The sequence below is a fragment of the Cryptomeria japonica genome, chromosome 3 (assembly GCF_030272615.1).
Source record: "Cryptomeria japonica chromosome 3, Sugi_1.0, whole genome shotgun sequence".
In the NCBI taxonomy this organism is placed as follows: domain Eukaryota; kingdom Viridiplantae; phylum Streptophyta; class Pinopsida; order Cupressales; family Cupressaceae; genus Cryptomeria; species Cryptomeria japonica.
The window spans coordinates 719,888,742-719,914,566 of record NC_081407.1 but is presented as its reverse complement, the minus strand read 5'-3'; the positions used below and the strand labels follow the sequence as shown (position 1 = coordinate 719,914,566).

The following is a 25,825-nucleotide window of genomic DNA, read 5'->3' as shown; positions in this document are numbered from 1 at the left end:
TGAGTTGATTCTATATATATATATCAGTTCATTTCTTCTGACTTATTAATTTCAAAATGAAGTATATGTCTTTGAATTGTCATAAGGGTTTATTTAGGTTGTAATCTTATACATGGTATTGTTCTTGCAGGTAGGTGGCATTGTTGATCAACTAGTTAAGTTTGGGAAAATCACTAGACCTATATTGGGTATTAAATTTGCACCAGATCAATCTGTTGAGCAACTTGGTGTAACTGGAGTACTGGTGCTTGATGCTCCCGCAGATGGACCAGCTGGAAAAGCTGTAAGGCTAAATTTGTAAAATTTGGCATTTTATTTGGACTCTAAGCATGGCATGTGTAGTGCTTTAGTCTGTTAAGAGACTACAATTGATTCCATCAACTTGTATTATTTTATTTCATTTCCCCTTGGATGATATCTTATTACACAGAATTCGTTTATATTTCAATTTACTTTCTCCTTTTATCTTTTTCATTTCTTTCCATACAAATAAGTTAATAACTGAAAATTAACATAATGAACTGGAGACAAAAAGACCTGGCTCATAAGGACAGACTTTGGATAAAATTAGAATCAATTGAGTGAAATTTCAGTAACAGGTAGGAAGTTCAAGAGGTTCAGATATCATTTTTCAGATAATTTATGAACGATAGAGAAAACATAAACTATTGAAGTGGAAAAGTAAATAGAAGATCTAGTTTGCACTCTTTGTGCTTTAAGATGCCAAATAAAGAATTTATTTTGAAATAAAATCTAGTTGTGGAAAAGCATGGCTGAATTAGTAAGAGAGGAAGGAGTAATTTTTAATAATAATAAAAGAATTTATCATCTACATTAATACCATACTATGCAGTCATAGTGTTCCAAGAGAGTAAAAAGCAAAAGCATAAATTACAGTAATTTTTTTTGTAAATAGATTCTGTAAGGGAGCTGCTCTCCAATTTATTTTTTTATAAACCTGGGGATTTAACTAAGTTCTACCTATAGAACAATGGTCTTAGAGGTTGAATTCGCATTTATTAAACCATGAAGATTTAATAATGGAATATTACATGGTTTTAAATAACATCTTGTGCACTGGGGCAAGAGAGAGTCATCTAAGGCTTACTATCATTTTCAAATGTGTTTATATGCCCCAAGTCAACACCATATATGAAATGGTAATTGATTAGATTAACAAAGGAGACGAAACTCCTTAAATAAGCAAGTACAAACGATGTTTCTAAAACAAAAACGATTGAGAACGAAAACAATAAAAGAAAGTTACTAAAACTAATTAAACGACATAAATGATCATTATATGCTAAATATTAACTATATTACTTTAATACCCTCGCCTGATGGTCATTCTACTAACTACACCAAGTTGCCCCCTAAATTTTACAAACTTGTCTAGGCTTAGAGACTTGATTAGAATGTCTACAGTTTGATCCTCAATTGGCACATACTACAACATCATAGATTCATCTTCAACAAGCTGTTGTATGAAACGACAAAGCTCTGCATGCTTTGTTCGCTCGTGAAAGACTATATTGTTGGCAAGCTTTAGAACCCCTTTATTGTCAAAGAACAAGGTTGAAGGCCCTACTTGAGACATTTTCATGTCAAAAAACATCTTTTGTAGCCGTACTGCCTCACATGTTGCTTTAATAGTTCTCCAATATTTTGCTTCTGTTGAGGAAAGAGCTACTACCTACTACTTCTTATTGGTCCATGTGACTGCACCCGTACCAACATTGAAAACATATCCAAAAGTAGATTTCCTGTCATTAACAAAGCCTGCTCAATTTGAATATGTGAAACCAATCAGCTGAGGATCTTTGCTTCTACTATATAGAATGTCAAAGTTAGGTGTCCCTTTCACATATCTTAGTACACGCTTTGCTACAACTCAATGTTCTGCCTTAGGAGTTGTCATGAAGTGAGAGATGTAATTCACAACATAACTATGATCAGGTCTATTGGTTGCCAACTAGTTGCCTGAATGCAGACTTATTCACCACTGGTGAGTTTGATTTGGCTGAAAGTTTCAACCCATCCTCCATAGGTGTAGATGAAGGTTTATAATAAGTCATCCTAAACTTGTCCAACAAACTCTTGGCATACTTCTATTGAAAAATGAAAATGCTGCTACCTGTCTGCCAAACCTCTACACCGATACAATAATGCAGAAAACCCAAATCAGTCATATCAAAGGCTTGACACAAGTTTAGTTTGATCTGATCAAGCAAATGCCCCACTACCAGTAATGATGATATCATCCACATAGATGACACGAAGAATGATGTCATTACCAATGCTCGACATACAAGTTAGGATCTAAAGGACTTATTTGAAAGCCCTATGCATCCAAATACTTGTCAATCTCGATGTACCACACATTGGGGGCTGGGGGCCTACTTTAGGCCGTAAAGATCCTTCATTAGTTTCCATGCTTGGTGTTCTTTGTCTACAACCTTGAAACCTGGAGGCACCTCTTCCTCCAAATCACCATTGAGGAAGGCACTTTTCATGTCCATTTGATGGACTTTCCAGCCATACTGTGCTGCAATGGCTAGAACTAGCTCGATGGCGCTCATCTTTGCTATAGGAGCAAAGGTATCCTCATAGGCAATGCCTTCTCTCCACGAGAATCCTTTAGCCACCAACCAAGCTTTGTATTTATCAAGAGTTCCATCAGCTTTGTATTTCACTTTTTAGACCCATTTGCAACCAACGGGTTTCTTCATTGGTGGAAGATCTGACAAAACCCAAGTATTGTTCTTCAAAAGACTATGATATTCAGATTCGATAGCCTTTTCCCATTCAGGTTTACCTTTCGCCTTTGAATAGTCCCAGGGCTCATAAAAATTCTAAATGTTAGTTATAAGAGAAAAATTGACAGTATGTCGCTTGCTCTTGCCTTTCGATGATCTACCCTCAACAAGCTCGTTATTTTGAATATCACTAATGAACTTTTACCACCACTTAGGACGGAGAGTAGAAGCATCTTCTTCCAAGTCAGGATGATCATCATGACTTGGGCTGCTTGGAATGAAATCATCTGGATGCTGATCTAGGTTGTCTTGAGGGAAATCTGCTGGTATAGGTTTGTGCCTAGGAGATTCCACAATTTCGGAATTGTCAAAATCCCTTCCTTTAGGTGGAGCTAATGGAAGACTAATCTACAAAGGCTGATCTTTAGGAATCTCGATGAGAGAAGAGAGCTGAAAGGGCTCAAATTCTTCATCAAAAACAACATCTCTATTGAATGTGTGACAATTAGTGTCCACGTCAATCAGGTGATAGGATTTATGATTGTCATTGTAGCGTGTAAGCATCAACTTTTGACTTTTGGAATCTAGTTTAGTCCTCTTTGCATCTGGAATCCAAACATATATTGTCAAACCAAACACCTTGAGAAGGCTGATTTTTGGTTTCCCTCCCAAACCATGCTTCCTCTAGGGTCATCTTCTTGACGGCCTGTGTGGGAGATTGGTTAAGAAGGTGCATTGTAGTATACATTGCCTTAGCCCAAAACTTCATTGGAAAATTTTTGTTCTCTAACATACAACAGGTCATCTCTGTGATAGTATGGTTCCTCCACTCAACAACACCATTCTGCTGTCTTCTACTTGGTCAACAACTCTAAACACCTCCGTTGCTCTCACCAGGCTCAAGGGAATCCTTGACCAAAATCTCTTCCTGACCTCGAAACTATTGGCTGCGTTAGCCCAATAATCTTCTAAATCAATTCTATGCTCAAATGTCATCCCTTCGATCCTTTTTATTTTGTGGAACGGATCAAAATTCTTCCTTGCCTTGTACTAATAAAAGGGGTACCAAGCCAGCTCCTTCTCAGTAGTGGCAGTAGCTTGTGACGACGGACATGTTCTGAGTCCATTCTCAATCATGAGAGAGGAGGTTCCTGCTTTCTTCTGCTTTTCTCTTTGAATTGCCATAGACCCCTCCAATTGCCTCACAACTTCGAGCAACACAACTCGGTTGGTAGGGTAAACTGAAAGCTTGTAGGGAGATTCGGCGAACCCCTGGATTCTAAGGTAAGTGAACTTTGGGTATTGGATATACCAATATCCAAATCTACTGATGAAGTCCATAGACTCTTGGGAGAGTCTTTGATGCAGTCCACCTTGCAACGTTTGTGTGATGTGTATGAGAAATGTGTCATTTACTTCCACGTGGAGCTAGGGGTAACAATCATAGACTGGAAACTGGTTTTCTTTGTTTCCCACTTTCCCTCTGCAAGTAAGACCTCTATATCTGTAGGTTCTAGCCAGGGAATAAAATATGTACGAATTCATGAAGAAGGTCCTATTTGCTTCCAGGTTCTTCAGCTGGCTATTCAGGTTGTCACTTGTCATCCGAGCCCAATCTATCATCTTCACTCCATTCATTATTTCATTAATAAAATAATACATCCAGGGCTCGAATGGAGCACCTTGAGGATTCCCCATTATCCTGTTCAACGGGACGATCGTATCTCTGATATCTTCCTTGAAGTATGCTCTCACCAAGCTCTTCCTTTGAAGTTTGGAGGCACCTTTCCTTGGCTTATCCAACCAGGAATGATTGACAATGGCGTCATACTCCTCTAAGTGGTCCTGATACATGCGATCAGCTTCATCTTTGGTCACATACACGACATTGTGATACTTCGGAATTCTGAAGGCTTCCCTGATGGCCTCATCATTGATGTTCACCAATATTCTCCCATCGGGTGCAACAATATCCCTAGTGGCGGGGTTGTAATGCCTGGCACATTCAGCTACTAATTCGGTGCATTGCATGGTGGGAAGAAAACCAGCAGCATGCACAATGCCACTCTTCATCATCTTTTGTGCGATTGTGGTAGGCACGAGGTTGTCCAAACCAAACATCCGTTCCTTGAACACCCTCAGATTGATGTGCCTGAGCTTAGCGTCGCTAACATTCTTCCACTTTGAAGTCATCCTTGACTCAGGAGGAGCATCTTTGTCTACTTGAAATTTCATAGTGCCTAGAATCTGCAATTAGAGAACGAAGCTTAAGTTAGAAATTAATTCGTGAATTGAATAAAATAGGGGCTGCAAATGGCTAAGTGTTTGAAAATTTTATTTCATTTTCATACTTAGCCAAAAAAAATGGATTCTCGTATATAAGTTCTTCAATCTCAAGGATGGTTGTGATCACAATACCACACTACGTGTTATAACTCCAAAACATTCTTTTACTTAGTCAAAAAAATGATTTTCCTTCACTAAGAATTCAAATAAATCCACCAAAAATCATTTTCAATAACTTTGGAAAAACTCAAAAAATGCACAAATCTGCATCATAAATTCAACTTCACCTTCGAATAGATTGAAATAAGGCTGGAATTTTGTGATGTCCCCGATATAATTATATAATTATCTAATTACTTTTGTAAGGCCCCAAATTGAATAACAAATCTTTCGGGCCCTTTTATTTAATTAGATTAGGCAAGTTTTGGTTGGTCATGTCGGCCCGTTTGTAACCTTTGAGAAGTTTCCTGGAGCCCATATATATGGCCGTGTTAGTCATTGTTGTAGGTATGCGAATTTTGGTATTTTTTCTCTCCTGTGCAAATTCCTGTTGGAGTTCTGCTAGCCGCCATTTCAGAGGTGAAAGACCCTCCCTATTTGGTATTTGCAGTTTCGGTGAGATTCACACTTCACCCTATTCTGTTTATTTGTATTCATTCGGGATCTGGTAAATCTTGAATCTCATCATTGTTTATCACTCCAATTGCATATTTGTTAATCCGATACATGCACAAGGAATTCCTAATATTTAGAATTTATTGCTTACGGAAGATCAACCCTTCACCGCACATTCACTGGAGCACACCGTACACCTCACACCTCCACCGTACATCCCCACCATACACCATACCTCCACCGTACACCTCTCACCTCACCGTACCTCTCACTCCACCATACATCTCACCAACCCCACCGTACGCCATTCCTCCACCGTACACCCCACCGTACGCCATTCCTCCACCGTACGTCATTCCTCCATTGTACACCCCACCGTACCTTACCACCGTACACCTCTCACCACCTACACCTTCCCCACCGTACACCATCTCCTACATCCCCACCGTACATCATCTCCTACATCCCCACCGTACACTCTCATTTGCACCGTATGGTTCCACCCCCTCACCGTACGTAGCACACTCACAGGTCACCTCCACCGTATGCCCTCACCTTCATCGTACGGTCACACCCGCACACTCTCCATATTGCCGTATATTGGCAGGGGAACATTACAAATTTTCTCAGAAAACTCAGAAAGAATTAACAATTCTTCCTTATACCAGCTGGCTTCACTCAAAAATCCGTGAATCCTTCGTCAAGAAGTTTGTCCAACTGCAAGCAATATCGAAATTTTCTCCAGATGAACTCCAATCTGTAAACACTTCTTTATGCTCTCCTCAGCTAAAGAAGTTCGAACTTCTTGATGTGTAAAATGAAGTTACAAATGATGCATTTGTAATGAAGTTGAATTCCTAATTAGAAATATGCAAAAATCATCCAATTCATGTTTCTAATTCTAACTCAAATCCTGGGAAAGTATTGTCATCTTCTTTAGTTCGAAAATCCTTTACTTGTGCAAGTTTCTAAATTGTTTTTAGTTGATTAATTCGAAAAATAGTATCTTCCATAAAGTTTCTAATTTGGAACTCAGTCTGAAATCATAAATATCTCCTTTCCCATTTTAATTTTGAGTTTCCATTTTGATTTTCCAGCTCGTTGATCTTTGAAAATCTCAGTTTCCAACATTCTAAATTGATTATAAGTTCGATTCTTTTGAAGATTTGATGACATCACTCACATTCTTGTTGACTTTATTTGACTTCCAAGAGTAGGGCGGAGTTTTAAGTGTTCAATTTCATACTTGGGTGGACTTTTGAAGGCCTTCAACATGTTTGTTTGTCTTCAATTCCAAGTTTGGGCGGACTTTTGGAAGCTCTCTTCATGGGTGGCCTTTCTCCTTCGCATCATGTGGGCGGACTTTTTATGACGCCACCATCTTCTTTATCAAACTTGGGCGGACTTTGATTACCTTTTCAAGGCGAACCTCTCCATTGCTAGCATCTTGGGCAGACTTTGATGCTCTTCCTTTGCATGGTGGAGTTTAAGTGTTGGTCATCAACATAGGGCGGAGTTTTAGAAGGTTGGCTACTTGCTTGGAGGGCGGAGTTTTGGGCTACCTCTTTAAGCATGGCAGAGTTTTGAGACCACTCCCAAGGCATAGGGCGGACTTTCTGCTACCCCTACATGGCGGACTTTGGACATTCCCCATGATAGGGCGGACTTTTGGACTTACTATCCAAGGCGGAGTTTAGGAACTACCCCTACATGGCGGACTTTTGGAGGTCTTCATCATAGGGCGGAGTTTGAAGGCATCAAGGAGGGCAGACTTCTATGACATCTCCACCATAAGGCGTAGTTTGACGGCATCAAGGAGGCTTGCACACCATCATGACCGGACTTTAGACATCACTCTACATGGTGGCCTTTTGGGAGATCACCATCATCTTGCTTGGATAGGGCAGAGTTTCATAAACATCATGACTCTTTGCTAGGGCGGACTTTTTGAATACCTCCAACATGGGCGGAGTTTTGAGACATGGCTACCAAGGGCGGAGTTTGAAGGCATCAAGGAGGGCGGACTTTTGGTCTATCACCAAGGGGGCGGACTTTTGAAGGCATCTCCTTCATCATGTATGGCGGACTTTTAATACTTCTCAACACAAGGCGAAGTTTAGAGTGTTCCCCTAAGGCAGACTTTTGACTCCCTTCATCATGGCGGACTTTAGAAGGTTTCTCAAGGCATGGCGGAGTTTAGAGTGTTCCCCTTAGGCAAACTTTTGAGTCCCTTCATCATAGCGGACTTTAGAAGGTTTCTCAAGGCATGGCGGAGTTTAGAGCTCCCTCTTTGTGGCCTCTTTAACATGGCGGACTTTTGATCACCCCCATCATAGAGCGAAGTTTGAAGCCTTTCTACCAAACTTGGCGGACTTTTATGACTCCTCCATTGCTACCATCTTGGGTGGAGTTTTTCATCACCTGCCATAACACTCAACATCATCCATTAGTCAGACAGAGAAAATTTTTGGAAAATTTCAAAATTTCACAATTTAACCAAATTTAACCAGATTAACTTGAAATTTGAAATCCATATTTAGGCAAACCATCTGAAGCATCATGACCCCTAAAATGTAGGATACTGGCTTTTTAGGTCAAAACTTGGAAATTTTGGATCCCGGTTGAAGCAGGTTAGTGGTATCAATGCAAACCCTAGGTCCCCACTTTGAAAAAGCAAAAAGCAAACACCTCTAAAATATAGGGAAAACATTCTAAAAATAGCCATACCGGGGATCGGGCTAAAAGTGCCAAAAACAAAACTTCCTAAAAAATAGGAAAAAGCAAAAAAGCAGACTTTCTAAAAATAGAAAGTTGTTCAAATTCGTCCAAATCAATTGCGATCTTCGTCCTTTGGCCTTTCTAAGCACTCTGACGGTGTCCTGACTCTATAATCACTTGGTTTGCAAAAACTAACTTTCAATCCTTAAGGCTTGAACTACTAAAAACTGAGCAAGGCTTGACAAAACTGAAGCAGAAGGCCACGGGATACTAACAAAAAAACCCTAGAAAGCAGGAAAAGAGAGGGCCCCCATTTGCAATTGGGCGATGTGTGAAACAGGTCACCACACTTACATCTGAATGCCTGAGCGTCTGATTTGCTGGAACTCAAGTCCTATCTACTGGCTGGAAGATAAAGAAATATCAAAAGATATAGGGCTCAGAAAGTCTACTCTAAGTCTTAGAATGCGAGAAGATGGATGAACAACTTGGTGGAGTCCTACTCGGCTAGGTCTTACCATCAAACTGAACAATTCGACACCAGCTCAATGCGATCTTCTAAGGTAGTTCTGAAGATGTTCAAATCATCACTGTCAAACACTGGTCATCATTCAAGTTAATGCATGAACAATAGACGCGTAACGACTTGAGATTAAGCTCATTCGATGCCAGTTGACCACGCAGGGCGCCCTTACCATCAGTAAGAGGCTAGTGGTTTGGACTAGGCTGATTCCACGCGAGTGCATTCCACAATTTTTCTCCATCCAATTTAATTATCTAGCATCTAAAATTGAAGATTCAACAAGAAACCATGCATATTGCAAGAAAGAACACATTTCACCTTAACTTCAATGAAAATGGAGTTCATTTACAATTTAGGCAACAATTTCTTGCCTTCTCCTCCTAATCTACTCTAATTGCTATTCTATTTGCTATTAATCATTAGCTATTTACCTTTATGAACTAACTATTAACCTTTACAAATGAAGAGCCAGAGCCTTATATAGAGAGCTCCTTACATTTCAATGGCTCTGATTGATTTACAATCAATGGCTAGGATTACAAGACAGAAAACCCTAATTAGGGTTTGTTACAACAAACTCCTTTAGCCAATGAGAAAATTACATTTCATGAGAATGGACCAATAGATGTCAGGGGTAGGTGACTCGAAGTTTGTGTTATCACTGGTGAGTCAGGTACATTGAATTTTGACATGCTGATGTGGACCTATCTGACTGGAGGAACAGTGACTAGGATGCCACCTTGTTTGGTACTTCCTCTGTGATGACTTTTGTCGATCCTCCATCGTCCTTGATATACTTGATGAACGATGTACCCTTCCTTTAACTCTCTTGTGTTTGCCTATGAGATCCTCTTGAAGAGGTCTTTCTCTGACCTTGATGTCAAAATATCCTTCTTGAGATCCTCGTTCCGATCTTCCTTCCAACTTGGTCCTTCTGATTTCTTTCTTTTCCTTGATGAACTTCAGCTTGTGGAGATTGTTGTCTTGTAATTGACAAATCTGGAATTCACTCCTTTAACTGTTGGTGGATCTTGTTCTTTAAGTTCACCTTTTTTGAATCAGGTGTAAGCTGGAGAGATGTTGATCCTTTCTTGAGGATTTGCCTGTTGACTGCTGAAGTTCGCTCTTCAAATCTGATCTTGAATTCGCGTTGTAGGAAGATAAGATGTCTTGAAATGAATGATGGATAACTAAGATTCAACCTCCTTTAAATAGGCGCCTTCACCTCTTTCTCTAAAAGCCGACTTTGCTTTGGATAAATAAATTTAATTGCATCTCCCTTAAGTTGGCCGACTCTGACATTGTAAATTCAAATTAGTCTTTGGCGCCAAAAGGTGAAATTGGTTTTGTTATTGCATTAATGCTCATAGGCCAACTTGCTTGCTTTTAGTCTTCTCTCCAGCCGGTCTTCCAATGCAAAGCACTTGCTCTTCACCTGATTTCGCTCTTGTACCTTCAAGAGGTACATGTCCCTAATAAAATTTCGCCTCGGTACTTGTTGATGTGTCTTTTGTACACGACCAAACATAGAATAAAATACCTAAAGGTATCTTATCCTCTCTTGAATAAAGCTTCCCCGAATGTTGAAGATTTCGCAAAAGGATCAATCGGAGCAGCTCCAAGGTTCGTATATGTAGGTTCTCTACTTGTGGATAAGCATCAGTGGTCGTTGTGTTTGTTGTTTTATCAAGGGGCGTTACGTACTTTCTAAGAAAGCTTGTTCTTGCAATTACTTTTCAATGAGGAAACTGGATTTTCCTAATACTAACTGATGTTTCAAAAAAAGGGGCAAAAGATAGGGGATTCGAGAGGGCTATGTTAAACTAGGCCTAAGAATGACTAAATGGAGAGTGATCTTGGTGAAACTCTACCAATCTCAGTATTGCCAAAGAACAACAACTCTACTGGAATCGGTGCGATCTTCTAAGGGAATTCAATGATTTTCGAATCATTAATGGAAATAGATACTATCAATAAGATACATACGAATATCTTGAATAATGATTGAACTCTTAAACTATTCCAATATCTCTAGTTGACCACACAAGGCACACTTACAATCAGTAAGGGGCTAGTGGTTTGAACTATGAGCTTTACCAAAAGATCAAACACAACATTTGTCACTCAATCTAATCCTAAAATCTAGGTACTATCTCCACTAAGAGTGATTCAAGAAGATAAACAACCATGTAAAAAGATACAAAGATTGCAATAAAACACCATGACTTCAATACATCATTGATCTCATAGCAAAATATAACAACAATTGTTCAACTTTCTCTCTTCACTACTTTTATCTCTGCTGCTAACAATCTTATTCTTCTTCTCTCTTTTCTAACTCTTTAAAATGAATTGAGTGAGGGCTTATATAGAACTCTCAAATACAATGAACGGCCTGGATCTAAAGAAGATCAAAGGCTGAGATTTTGACACCTAAACCCTAATTAGGTTTGTTACAAAAATGACCTTATTTAGATAAGTATTATCACTCCATAGCCAATAGAAATTGGCACAAATAACGAGGAAACATAGCCCAATAGGAATTGAATTGCCACATCATTTCATAATAACTTTACATCTAGAATTTTGTTCCCTTTTCTATGTTCTTTTCTGGCATATTCAATGAATCTGGATGTAATCCCTTCGATCTCTGCAATGGAATCTCATGCAGGTTCTTTATCCAGTCTTCCAAGTGAAGGACCTGATCAAAGGCTGCAAGAAGGGTCATCTTCCACCCGTGCTCTAGTTCTTTTGTTCCCTCGATCAGGAACATAGTAGCATACATCTTATCTCACTGCTTTTCTGTGATCATGTTCTCCTCTTTCCAAAAAATAACCTTGATCCTATCTTCCAATTCTTGGACATCCACATCTGTTTCGATCTGTATCCTTCTGTCAAGGATTGTACATAATACATCAAACACCTTATCCTGAATAGGATGGATAGTATTCTCCACTTGGCTTCATCTACTATTGATGTCCTCGAATAGAACTTCCTTTATTTGGAGCAAAGTTGACCATTGTAGAAGATTATGGGTTCCTCCACCAATTATCTTTTCCTGTGCTAAAATTGTCTTGATGTCCTTCTTACCACCTGTAATACAGGGATGACAATATCTCTAGTGTGAGTGAAGGCATCCACAGTCACCACTAGAATATGAATGATCTCAAGCATAGATGAAAAACTCGGCGAGCAATTCAAAAACTCGCGAGTAATCGCGATCCATAATCCCGCGCGAGTTAATCGCGGAAATACTCGGGGCGATTTTTTTATATACTCGCCGCGATTTTTTTGGCAAATAATCGCCGTTAATGGCCAAAACCCGCCCGAAACGCAGCACAAAATGCGAGAAAAACGCGACTTAAGTCGCAGGCAAAAAAAAAAACCGAAGTCTTTATTCCATTTCGCGGCTCGCGCGACTCCGGAAGGCAAAAAACGCCACGCGATTTGCATAGGGTTTGCATTTGCACGCACGACCAGGTATCTTTTTGTATTGTTTCATTTCGAATACACAGTCATTTTGACTGTGTAATACACAGTCATTTGAAATGACTGTGTATTACATAGTCAAAATGATTGTATTGTTTGCATTTGCACGCACGACCAGGTATCTTTTTGTATTGTTTTATTTCGAATACACAGTCATTTTGACTGTGTAATACACAGTCATTTGAAATGACTGTGTATTACACAGTCAAAATGACTGTATTGTTTGCATTTGCACGCACGACCAGGTATCTTTTTGTATTGTTTTATTTCGAATACACAGTCATTTTGACTGTGTAATACACAATCATTTGAAATGACTGTGTATTACACAGTCAAAATGACTGTATTGTTTGCATTTGCACGCACAACCAGGTATCTTTTTGTATTGTTTTATTTCGAATGACTAAGACTGTGTAATACACAGTCATTTGAAAATGACTGTGTATTACACAGTCTTAGTCATTTCAAATGACTGTGTATTACACAGTCACAGTCATTTCAAATGACTGTGTAATACACAATCATTAGTAATTAGTAATTACAATTTACAGTCATTTCAAATGACTGTGTATTACACAGTCATCAGTCATTTGAAATGACTGTGTAATACACAGTCATTTGAAAATGACTGTGTATTACACAGTCACAGTCATTTCAAATGACTGTGTAATACACAGTCATTTCAAATTTTCAAATGACTGTGTATTACACAGTCATCATTACACAATCACAGTCATTTCAATTTTCAAATGACTGTGTAATACACAGTCATTTCAAATTTTCAAATGACTGTGTATTACACAGTCATCATTACACAGTCACAGTCATTTCAAATGACTGTGTATTACACAGTCACAGTCATTTCAATTTTCAAATGACTGTGTAATACACAGTCATTTCAAATTTTCAAATGACTGTGTATTACACAGTCACAGTCATTTCAAATGACTGTGTAATACACATTCATTTTCAAATGACTGTGTATTACACAGTCATCAGTCATTTGAAATGACTGTGTAATACACAGTCATTTCCAAATGACTGTGTAATACACAGTCATTTCCAAATGACTGTGTATTACACAGTCATTTTCAAATGACTGTGTAATACACAGTCATTACAGTCATTTCAAATGAGAAATGACTGTGTATTACACAGTCATTTTCAAATGACTGTGTAATACACAGTCATTACAGTCATTTCAAAATTTCAAATGACTGATGACTGTGTAATACACAGTCATTTTCAAATGACTGATGACTGTGTAATACACGGTCATTTGAAATTTTGAAATGACTGTGTAATACATAGTCATTTTCAAATGACTGATGACTGTGTAATACATTAATCATTAATGTACATTGTAATTAATGACTGTGTATTACACAGTCAATTGTGAAATACTCATAGTCATTTGAAATGACTGTCAACTGTGTAATGTCAATGTGTATTAAAGTATTTCATTTAAATTTAAATTTGAAGTTAAAAACTTAAAAAAATACACAACCAATTAAAAATTTTAATTTTAGAGAGTCATCTATTTTGACTGTAAATAAAATACAGTTATACAGTCATTGTAATTTTTGGATGTTTGTGATTTTTTTTGGTAACAATGTTATTTATCTCTAAATGTTGCCTCTCTTTTGCTAGGTTCTTTTCCACATCTTTTTGAAAGAAAATGGATTCAGCTTCTACAGTTAAAGTTGGTGGCAAAAAGAGAGACCCTTGTTGGAAACATGGGAGACCAGGTCCAAAACGAGGAGATGTTTTTTGCAACCATTGCAAAAAAATTGTAAAAGGTGGCATTAATAGGTTCAAATATCACCTTGCAAAAATTCAATGCCGAGATACCACAAGCTGTACGGAATGTACTGAAGAGGCTACGAGAGATGCAATAGCAACGCTTGAAGCATATGATCAAAGGAAGGCAACAAAAAAGAGAACAGCAGAGGCAATGGCAGCCCCAAGGGCAGATTTGAGTTCCATGGGGTCACATACAGATGTGGGGACATCTGGTTCTTCCCTTGGTCCACGGATACGAGCAAAGGGAACTTTGGACAGCAACATGGAAAACTTCTTTATTCCACGTAACACTCCTGGTGCACAACCTGGATTGCTTGGCACTGCATGGAATAAAGAGGCTCACCAACAAGCCAAGGTGGCGTGTGCTAGATTTTTTATGTACAACGATGTTCCGTTCAATGCTATTTCTAGTCCATCTTGGGACCAATTGGTCACCGCGTTGACTGTGGCAGGTAAGGGGTTCAAATCCCCAAGCCGTTACGAGGTAAGTGGACCGTTATTGCAGGATGAGGTCCAAAACACTCATGCATTAGTGGAAGAGCAAAGGACTATTTGGGAAAAGAATGGCTGCACCATTCTTTCTGATGGATGGACAGATGGTAGGAACAGGACACTCATCAACTTTCTAGTTGCTTCAGGAGGACAGTTAGTATTTTTAAAATCAATTGATGCCTCCAATGAAGTGAAGAATGCGGAGACCTTGTGCAACATGTTGGATGAAGTGGTGATGGATGTGGGAGTGCAGAATGTCATCCAAGTTGTGACTGATAATGCAGCTGCATATGTGGCAGCCGGCAAACTTCTAATGGCTAGACATCCGACATTATTTTGGAGCCCTTGTGCTGCCCATTGTCTTGACTTGCTCCTTGAGGACATAGGGAAACTAAGTTGGGTAAAGAAAGTGGTTGAAGATGGAAGGAATATCACCAAATACATCTACAATCACACATGGGTCCTGAATCTTATGAGAGAACACACTGAAGGTAAGGATCTTGTGCGGTCGGGGGTCACACGCTTTGCTACCAATTTCCTCACCTTGCAGAGCATACTTGCTACATTGCCCAACCTGAAGCGGATGTTCGTGAGTGAAAGATGGTTGGGGAGTCCTTATGCTACAAAGCCTGAAGCAGAGAAGGTTGTGATTGCCATTTTTGATACTAATTTTTCCAAGATGGTGGAGGAGATCATCAATGTAAGTTTTGAAACTTTAATTGATGATTTATTATTTAATTTTCTAATATTTCAATCTGCTGATTTTGTTAGATTTTTTATATCTAGGTGTCGGAACCGTTGGTGAGGGTGCTACGAATGGTGGATGGGGATCATAACTCCATGGGGTATCTATATGAGGCCATGGATAAGGCCAAAGAGGCGATTCAACACTTGTATGGGTCGAACAAGACCAAGTATGAACCCATATGGCGCATAATTGATCGGAGGTGGAACCATCAACTCCACCAACATATTCATGCTGCTGCCTACTTCTTGAATCCCAAGTTTTTTTACTCTCCGAGTTTCAAAGCAGATGCAGAGGTTAGAATTGGCCTTGACACATGCATTCGGAGATTAGTTGATGATGAGATCCTTCGAGACCTGATACTTGATGAGTTGCAGAGTTATAAGAAGGCCTTAGGGGAATTGTTTTCTTCACCTGATTGCAAACGTAGGAGAGCCACCTTACGACCAGGTAAAAAAAAACATATGTTTAATTTTTACCATTTATTTCTCTCTTTAAGATTATTGAAATCTTTACAAGTTATAAATCACATTTTGTATCCTTGCAGATTTGTGGTGGGAAGATTATGGTGCCACAACGCCTAATCTTCAAAAGCTTGCCATCCGCATATTATCACAGCCTTGTAGTGCTTCTGGTTGTGAGCGCAACTGGAGTGTTTTTGAGAACATCCACACAAAAAAGCGCAATAGGTTGACTCAACAACGCTTGAATGATCTTGTCTATGTGCGGTACAACATTCGATTACATGAGAAGAAGGTGCTAGGGCAAGATTCACATGAAGCACTTGACTTGGATGACATTGATCCATATGCAGCAGAATGGGTTGCTTCTCCTGATGATGTTGATAATGATTTGGATCCATTCCTTACTAATGAGCAGCTGAGTGAGTTGGAGAGGGCAGGAGAGGAATGGGATGCGGAAGTGGCAGCACGTGAGGAGGAGCAGGAGGTTGATCATGCAGAAGAGGCACCTGTTAGTGTTGAGGATGTTGCCACTACTTCAGCACCACCCACCCAGCGGCCACAATCTATTTTGAGCTTTAGTCGTAGACGCAATTTATGATTTCTTATTTTCATAATTTCATTGATACCAAACTTTGAACTTGATATGTAATCAGAATTTCAGAGGTTCTTGTTTTGTGGTCTATGACTCTATAACTCTATGAGACTGTCACTATGATACGTTGATATGTATTGAACTCTTATACATATGTTGCACTTGGTTTTTGGTTTATGCTATGATACTTGCATTTGTTGCTATGTATTACCAAAAAAATTTGATTTATATATCATGGAAATCATATATGTTATACAAATTTGGTGTAAATGTGTGTTTTTGAATTATACATAAAAAAAAAATGTATTTTCAAATGTTCGATAAAGTTGCCGAGTTTTGCCGAGTTTTTTGCCGAGTTTTGGCGAGTCCCGAGTTTTAAAATTTTTTTGGCCTTGCCGAGTTATTGCAAAATCCGAGTTTTTCATCTATGATCTCAAGGACTTGGATAGCTCTGTGGATTGTCTTCATCATTCTTGCTACAAATTCCATGGCTACCTTATAGGATCCATGAATTCATGTACTCATGAGTTGGGCTGAGTTCTTCATCTTTTCTGCCTCATTTATTGACTCAAGACGGAGTGCCTACAAGGGTGAGACTGCTGGATCTTGTCGTCTTAACGGCTGATTAAGGTGGCGAAAATAATTCCTCCAAGCGTTAACCTCCTTTTCCAACCTTTTATTCTTTTCCATTTCTTCCTTTAGTTTATCATTAACTGCTCTGACTGAATAGGTCGCTTCTTCCATGGCTTGCTTCAAGGTAAGTGGACCAAGATCAGATGTCTCTAAATCATATTCTTCTACCATAATCTCATCCTCGTACTTGTCCCTGCTGGTGTAGCTATCTGTATCTTCCTGGATTCTGCATCATCTCTAATTACCTTTGACATCTTGGTAGCCTTCTTCCTTTCGATCTTTTCCTGACCGTTTCCTAGAAGACTTTCCAAATCAAATACTTGCTCTTCATCTTCAACCACAACTACCTTCGTAAGTCTTTCTTTTAGCCAATCTGGAATGGAAGATTTTCTCTCCCTTACTTGTATTTCCTCAGGCAAAGGTCTCTCGGCTCTGAAATGAGATGTTGCTTCATCATCATTCTTTTCTTCTTGTTGCTCATTAGCACCGACTTGGAGAGGAAGAGACTAACTTGATGAGTGTTGAGGTGTTCGTCCTTTGCCTTGTTTATCATTTTGTACTATGGATTCCATAGACTCATCTACTTCATACACCTTCTCTCTTTGATCCTTTCCTTGACCTATCTCCTTTTCATGTCTAGAAGAAGTACTCGATGGATTATCAGGATTCACCTTTTGTTTCTTCTTGGATGGTTCTCTCTTTTTAGGTCCCTCCTTTCTCTTTGACCCCTTGGAGTGTGTCATGTCCCCTCTTTAGTTTGTCTAGTAGAGACATGTGAGTTAGCTTGTTATGGGGGTCTCGTAGGCTAGCAGTGGTGGATACAGACTCACACAAGGTATTCAATATCCGGAGTTGGTGTTTCAGGCAGTTTGTGGGCCGTTGGGAGCAGTTCCTTGATTTTAGGGAGATTCCCTACTTTTTAGGAGGTTGTGGCAGTTTCCATATTTGAGGTTCCACGGGACCATACCATGGTTTCAGTTTCAGGAAGATTGGCTGTGTTTCCTAGTTTCTAGGAGCATCCCTAGATTTTAGGGATGGGACTGCCAGTTGGCCCATCTTGTCCGGCATCAGTCACAGACAGGTGACAGAGTCAGATTCATGTTTGGTTGGTTATTTTGGGCTATTATTGGCTCTATGGAAATATTTTAATATATTTAAATATTTCCTAAGTTAGCGATTAAATAAATTAAAATAAGGCTATGTATATAGCCATTTCGGAGTAATAAGGGGTTTTTGGCTTCATCTGGTTTGATATGCCTATGTGTTATAGCTCGTTGGAAAGGTCTTGAACTTTGCTACATGATTCTCACCTCCCGGAGTCTTTTTGGATGCTTGAAGCTATTTAATCGCAATAAAGTGATATTTTTCTATAGTTTGACGCCATAATTGGGAAAGTGTCACTTTAATTATAAAGCACAAGCTTTATTATTCTTTAGGGTTCAACTTGCAAAGGGAAAGGGGTTATAAGGAGATGAAAACCTAAATGATAGCATCTTTCATCATTTTGAAACTTGCAAATTTGGGAATTGCTTTGGAAGAGTGATTTTGGTCTGGGACGTAAACCCCAGGTCTGAACTTGCTGGGACGTAGCCCTTAGTAGGAGTTGACAGTGGATTTATCCAGGATTGCACAGAGATTGTCAGAGGTCATAGGTTGTCTACCTTGAACCCTAGGGTTGTCGCAAGAGGTGTTTTACCTTTCAGGGGAATGAAGATGGATAGATTGGTTGAAAGAGATGATAGGTCTCAGGTCAGGGTAGGTCTGGAATGTTGGTTTTCTTGTCAGAGTCTTGTTTTCCTCCATGTCAGAGCCTATTAAGCAGAGTCAGTGGCCAAGGGGAGATTCAGGAGGTGATTTTAGGGACTAATTAGCAAAATCACTTGATGATGATTGAAGAGGTCTTGGAAAGTTATAGCCAAGGCAAGGAAAGGAGGTTTGAGTTGTAAAATGAGCCAAAACCATGAATTTCGCTCCTGACCCTTCCAAAGGGTCCAGGGCGAAATTCATGTTTCCTCTGCTCTGCTCCTTGTCTTGACCAAGTTCGAAACTTCTACTGCACGATGTCGGAGATTGGAATGCATTTTTGCCTTAGGAAGAAGGTTTGAAGCGACAAAATGACGGAAGTTAGCCTGGAAGAGGAAATTCGCTCCTGACCCTTACAAAGGGTCCAGAGCGAAATCCTCACCTGACCCTCAATTTTGGCCTAAGACATGGAGAATGAAGATTTTTGAGCTAAGTGAATGGCAAGATGACATAAGGGTGATAAGGAGAGTCGACTTTAACCAAGTTTGAAGTAAGTTGAGAAGGAAAGAGGTGAATTTAACCTAATTGGATGAATTTTGCTCCTGACCCTTCCAAAGGGTCCAGAGCGAAATTCCAAGTAGACACCTTTTTTTCTCCTGGTTTGCTCAAGAAGTCTTGTGGTCAAAGTTTTTTGCGTAAGAAGTGATTGAAAGCATTAAATGATGAAGATTTTGACCTAAGGCATGGATTTCGCTCCTAAAAAGGGTCCAGAGCAAAATCTACCTTTTTCTCCACTTTGTTCAAGGATATGACCAAAATTGTAGATTTTTGAGGCATAGATGAGAAGGTTTTGATGTATGTTTTCCTTGCAGAGGAAGTTTTAGACCTTGGGATGATGAAAATCAACCTAAAAGGAGAATCTCGCTCCTGACTCTTCCAAAGGGTCCAGAGCAAAATCTTCCATTTTGCCTTCCTTTGGCCTTAAAAACCTAGTTTGAACTTGCCTAGACCTAGTTGGACGGAGGATTGTCTTGATTGCGATAGAAGGAAGTTGAATTGATCAAGTTTGGACGAGAATGAGATGAAAGGAAGTGAGAAACTAGCCAAAAGTGAGGATTTCGCTCCTGACCCTTCCAAAGGGTCCAGAGCGAATATCCTTATGCACCTCAATTTCTTCTTTGTCCAAACCAATTTCCCAGTTTCTAAGGCATGTTTGGAGGTGTTTTTGAATGTTTTAGCCTTAGGGAGTGAGTAAAGGTGGAAAAGATGAAGGATTCTAGCCTAAAAGGTGAATTTTGCTCCTGACCCTTCCAAAGGGCCCAAAGCGAAATTCTTGAAAACACTCATTTTTCCCTTAGCCAAAGTTAGGATCTTGGTGGAGATGCAAGAAGAATGATCTATGTTTGCCTCCCAAAGAGGATTAGAGTTTGAAAAATCAAGAATCAAGCTCAAAACATGATTTTCGCTCCTGACCCTTCCAAAGGGTCCAGAGTGAAAATCCTTATAGCTCTTATTTTCTTCCTTGTTTTGGCTAGGCGTTGGCATGTTGGTGAGTGAATTGGTATATTCTTGCCTTGAGAGGGAGTGGACGCTTTGAAAGATGAGCCCAAAGTATGAATTTCGCTCCTGACCCTTCCAAAGGGTCCAGAGCGAAATTCATTATAAACCTCATTTGCTCCCTTGTTTGGGCTTCAAATCTTGTTCCTTAGGTGGAGAATGATCTATGTTTGCCTCCCAGAGAAGATTGAAGTTGGAAAAATGAACAATCAAGCCTAGAACATGATTATCGCTCTTGACCCTTCCAAAGGGTCCAGAGAGAAAATCTACGTAGAACTCATTTCCTTCTTTGTTTGACCAGGTTTTGATATCCAAGGCATGTTGAAAAGAAGAATGGACATGTTGTTGCCTTTGGGAATGTTTGAAAGCGATAAAAGGCAGAGATTTTGTCCTAGAAATGGAAATTCGCCCCTGACCCTTCCAAAGGGTCCAGGGCGAAATTTCACTAGAACCACCTTTTTTTCCAATTTTATGCAAAGGCAATTGCAGACTAAAGTAAATTGAGATGGGAGGGGTCTTTAGGAATGACTTCAAGTTGCTAGTGATCCATGAATTTGAAGGATTTTTTGCTCCTGACCCTTCCAAAGCGTCCAGAGCGAAAATTCTACAATCACCTACTTTCCTTGCAAGACAAGTCAAACTTTGGGTTTTTTGTAGCTTGGATGAGTGTGAAGAAGTGTTTTCTTGCCTTTTGAGGTTGATTCAAGTTGAAAGGATGGAGGAAGAAGCCTAAAAAGTGATTTTCGCTCTTGACCCTTCCGAAGGGTCCAGAGTGAAAACCCCTAAAACCATTTTTTTCTCCAAAATTTGAGTGAAGTCAGGCCTAGACAAGGGTGAGAGAAGCCATTTGGATTGCCTTGGAAAGACTTTTGATCCCCCAAAATGCAAATTTTGAGTTTAAACTTGAATTTCGCTCCTGACCCTTCCAAAGGGTCCAGAGCGAAATTCTGGATAGGCCCTGTCCCTGGCTAGGTTTTTGAGCGAATTTTCCTTTTTTGGCCTTGTGAGGATCAAACAATGTTGCCAAGTTGAGAAGTGGATTCAAAATGAGGGAGTCTAGATGAGTTGAAGTGAAGAAAATGAAATTGACTGTGGATAAGCAAGCAAAAGGTGAATTTCGCTCCTGACCCTTCCAAAGGGTCCAGAGCGAAATTCTTATAATCACCTAATTTGCCCTTGGTGGAAGCTAGAAAATTGAATCCCTAGGCTTCGTTGAGCTAAAGCTAGCATGTGCTCACCTTTAAGAGGAATCTGGAGTAAAAAATGAGACAATTAAGGCAAAATCAAGGAAATCACTCCTGACCCTTCCAAAGGGTCCAGGGCGAAATCCTTGGAGATACCTATTTTTCACCTTGTTTGGACTAGGCAAAGAAATGATGACAAGAGCATGAAGGGGTGAAAAGTCAAGGTCATGAAGATGTTGATTAATGAAGTAAATATAACTAAGTGAGATAGTCAAACGAGCTTCCTTGGGGTGATCTAAACCTCTCTCATACCATGGACATTCTAGTGTCTAAGAAAAACATCTTCTAGATTTACCTTGTCTCTTCAAATAACTCACATGTGAATCTCTTCAAGGCACGTTTTTCCTATTTCAAATCATTCGCTAAGCCTTATCTTTGATAAATAATGCAAATATACCTTGATTAAGCTATTCCTAAGATTGGCAAAATCAACCTAAAATCAACCTTTAGGCTTTGAAATTATCCTAAAATTAAAAAATCCACACTTTGGCGCCCAAAACATTTTATTTTTGCTTTATAATCAAGTCGGCCAGCTTGTAGAGGGGTTTTTATTTTATTTATTTATGCACTAATCAAGGCAGCCTATTGGCAAAATGAGGTGAGCGCCCTATAAAGGAGAGGTGTGTTTTGAAATCATTAATCAATCATTCATTTTCTCCTATGCAAATTAGAAGAGCAGATTTGGAGGTGCGAAGAAGAGCAGATTTGAAGGCAAACTTCCAGATTTTGAAGGCGAACTTCTTGCTGGAAGCTGATTGAAGGTTAAGTTATCAAAAGGAAGGACCTGAAAAGTGATCGAAGACCTCTTATCCAGCAAATTCTCATTTTCCTTTATCTATTTTTTTCAAGGTTGATAGCTAAAATCAAGGAGGAGGTATGTATAATCAGATTTTGAAGGCATATTGAAGATTAGATTTGATTTTTTATATTAATCCTTTGTAAGATTAAGTCTTGCATAATCTGATTTAATTTATAAGTAATATCAATTTGGAAATTCATAATTCTAAGGATTTATCACATTGTTTTCAAATTGTAATCTATCACTTCCTTGAAAGGTCTCAAATCTACTATTTTAAGATATCATGCTCAAACCTAACTTAAGCGTTTCTTGCAGGTATCAAATGACAACCCCCAAAGCTAGTGGATCCACTACCCGACAGGCTCTCATCAAGGAGGGTCAAAAGAACGATGATTTGGAGACCAGGATCGTGTCCAAGTGGAGCAATACCAGAGACACCAATCTAGGAAACTTCAATGTGAAGAAGTTTCGGGAAGCGCCCTACATCGGCAAGCCGTCGCCTGTTGCCAAGAGGATAATTGAGAGTGGCATCATCAAGGCCACAGGTTTCCCTCCTGCAGTCAAGTGTCACGAGTTGATGATTGAATGTGCTCGACACTATGATTCACATTCAAGGACGATCGTAGCTGAGGATGGAACTGTCTTAGCCTACCTTTCAGAGGAAGCTATAAGTGAAGCTTTTCATCTCCTGGAGCAGAGAGACATGATCTACAAAAGTTTGGAAGGAGCTAGGTCTATCTACGAGGATGATCCTGATTCTTGTCTGAACTTCATCAACAAGAATTGGTTACTCAAGAGTAGACCTCGTTTGAACAAGATTCCCAATACGCCGCACATAATTGATTTCCAAGAAGAATTCAAAGACTTGATAACCATGCTCAATTGGGTTACTGGTGCCTCTCAAGCCTTCTTCTTCGACAAATGGATGGTCTTCTTCATACAAGTGATTGTCCAAGGAAAAGGAAAGCTCAATTGGGCTAGAATCATCAGTAATAACCTGGACGTGCAGTTGAGGAGGCTAGCCCCTACCAAGTCATTTCACATGAGTTCATATGTTATATATTCCTTAGTCAGAAGTTTTGAGTATGCAGGGCTACCACACAGAGGAGTTGTTGGGAGAGGACCCGGAGAAATAAGAGTTTCTGAATCTTATGTTCAACTACATCATCCGCCAAGGAATGACTACAAGCTAATCAATGACACCTTCACAATGTATATCACCAGGACATTGCAAGGAGGGATTCATCACAGATTGTCTCCGGAGGCACAAGAACTCGTGAAGAAGCATGGTGCATGGTTCATTCAGTTTCCAAAATTCACCTATATCAGGGTCCATGGATGCCCTTCACCTCCCTACATGTTGCCAAGGTATCCTACAGATAGGATAATATTACTTGAGGTGACCAAATAGTTGGCAGCCTGTGCTAGAGCATCAAGACATAAGCATGGAAATGGAATCCCTGTACCCATTCTACTAGGGAATTCAATTGAAGTATGTCCTCATTCTCAAGCCGCGGAGGATGCAGAGAAGGAGTTATCTCTATATTCGTTCACATCTTTTGCCTCAAGGGAGAATTTTGACCCTCATGGTCACATGGAAGAGACAGTTGGGAAGAAATACAAGCATGAGTTTCAAGTTGAAGACTTCTGGATGAATATTCAGGATGATATAGAAGTGAAAAGAAAGATGCACTCCAGATTACCCTTGGATCTCATCGGGAAATGTAAGGTTTATAGAGTAGCCGATCAAGCCCAGGACTGTGGTAGATATCTCCAATCTTCCTATGAGAAGGAGGATAAAGAGGTGAAGATAGATTGGAACGAGCCCGAAGTTGTAGACTTAAGAGCATTGATGGATCCCGTTTTAACTTGCACTCGCAGATGGGTGGACGTACAACATCAAAAGTTGAAAGGGCAGAATGTATTTATGACATTCACCCTGGAAACAAGAACAGAGGAAGGAGAAGCAAGTGTGAGTGAGAATGCTTCTCATTCCAAGGGATCAAATAGAAAGGAAGGACCTGAGAAGAGAGAACCTTCCAAGAAGAAGCAAAAAATAAATCTTGATCATCCACCGAGTACATCTTCTAGGCATGAAAAAGAAACAAGTCAAAGAGAAGATCAAAGACAGATAGTGTATGAGATTGATGAGTCTATGGAATCCATGGTGCAGAATGATAAACAAGGTAAAGGACAAACACCTCAGCATTCATCAAGTCAATCTCTCCAGGTTGGGGCTAATGAGCAACAAGAAGGAAGGAATGATGATGAAGCAACATCCCCCCTTTAGAGAAGTTAGACATCTGCCTAGGGAAATACAAGTGAGGGAAAGAAAGTCTTCTATTCCAGATTGGCTAAAAGAAAGACTGACAAGGGTAGTTGTGGTCGAAGAGGAAGAACAAGTGTTCGACTTGGAAAGTCTCATAGGACGTTCCCATGAAGAGATCGAAAAGAGGAAGGCCACAAAGATGTCAAAGGTAATTAGAGATGAAGCAGGATCTAGAAAGGTACAAATAGCTACACTAGTGGTAGACAAGTATGAGGATGAGATTCTAGTAGAGGAATATGATCTAGAGACATTTGATCTTGGTCCACTTACCTCCGAGCAAGCCATGGAAGAAGCAACTGATTCAGTGAGAGCACTTAATGACAAACTCAAGGAAGAAATGGAAAAGAATAAGAAGCTAGAAAGAGAGGTTAATGCTTGGAGAAATTACTTTAGTCATCTTAGTCAGCCATTGAGACGACAAGATCCAACAATATCACCTTTGCACGCACTTCCTCCCGAATCGGTAAATGAGGTAGAAAGGATGAAGAACTTAGCCCAACTCATGAGTTCTTGGATTGATGAATCTTACAAGGTCGCCATTGAATTTGCAACAAGGATGATGAAGACAGTCCATCGGGCTATCCAGGTTTTTGAGATCATTCATAATCTATTAATAACTGTGGATGCATTCGCTCACACTAGAGATGTTGTCATCCCGGTCTTGCAAGTGATAAGAAGGACACCGAGACAGATTCTAGCACAAGAGAAGATAATGGATGGAGAAGCCCATAGCCTTTTGCAGTGGTCAACTTTGCTCCAGATGAAGGAAGTTCTTTTCGGAGATATCAATACCAGATGCAGCCAAGTTGAAGACACCATCCATCCTATTCAAGACAAGGTGTTTGATGTATTGTGTACGATCCTTGACAGAAGGATTAAGATTGAGACAGATGTGGATGTCCAAGAGTTGGAAGATAGGATCAAGATCATTTTTTGCAAGGAAGAGAACTTGGTCATAGAGGAGCAGCGAGGTCGGATGTATGCTGCTATGTTCCTGATTGAGAAAACAAAAGAGCTAGAGCCTGGATGGGAGACGA

At 39.7% G+C, this 25,825-nt stretch overlaps 1 protein-coding gene across 2 annotated transcripts in view; it reads left to right on the top strand.

Moving 5' to 3' along the window:
* The window catches only part of LOC131064329 (protease Do-like 1, chloroplastic), a 165,182-nt gene that overhangs the window by 90,246 nt on the left and 49,111 nt on the right, over positions 1–25,825 (top strand). For both annotated transcript variants that reach the window (XM_057998438.2, XM_057998437.2), the window contains one exon: positions 131–283. In XM_057998438.2, coding sequence (XP_057854421.2) covers positions 131–283 — 153 coding nt within the window. The remainder of the gene's footprint in view (positions 1–130; positions 284–25,825) is intronic.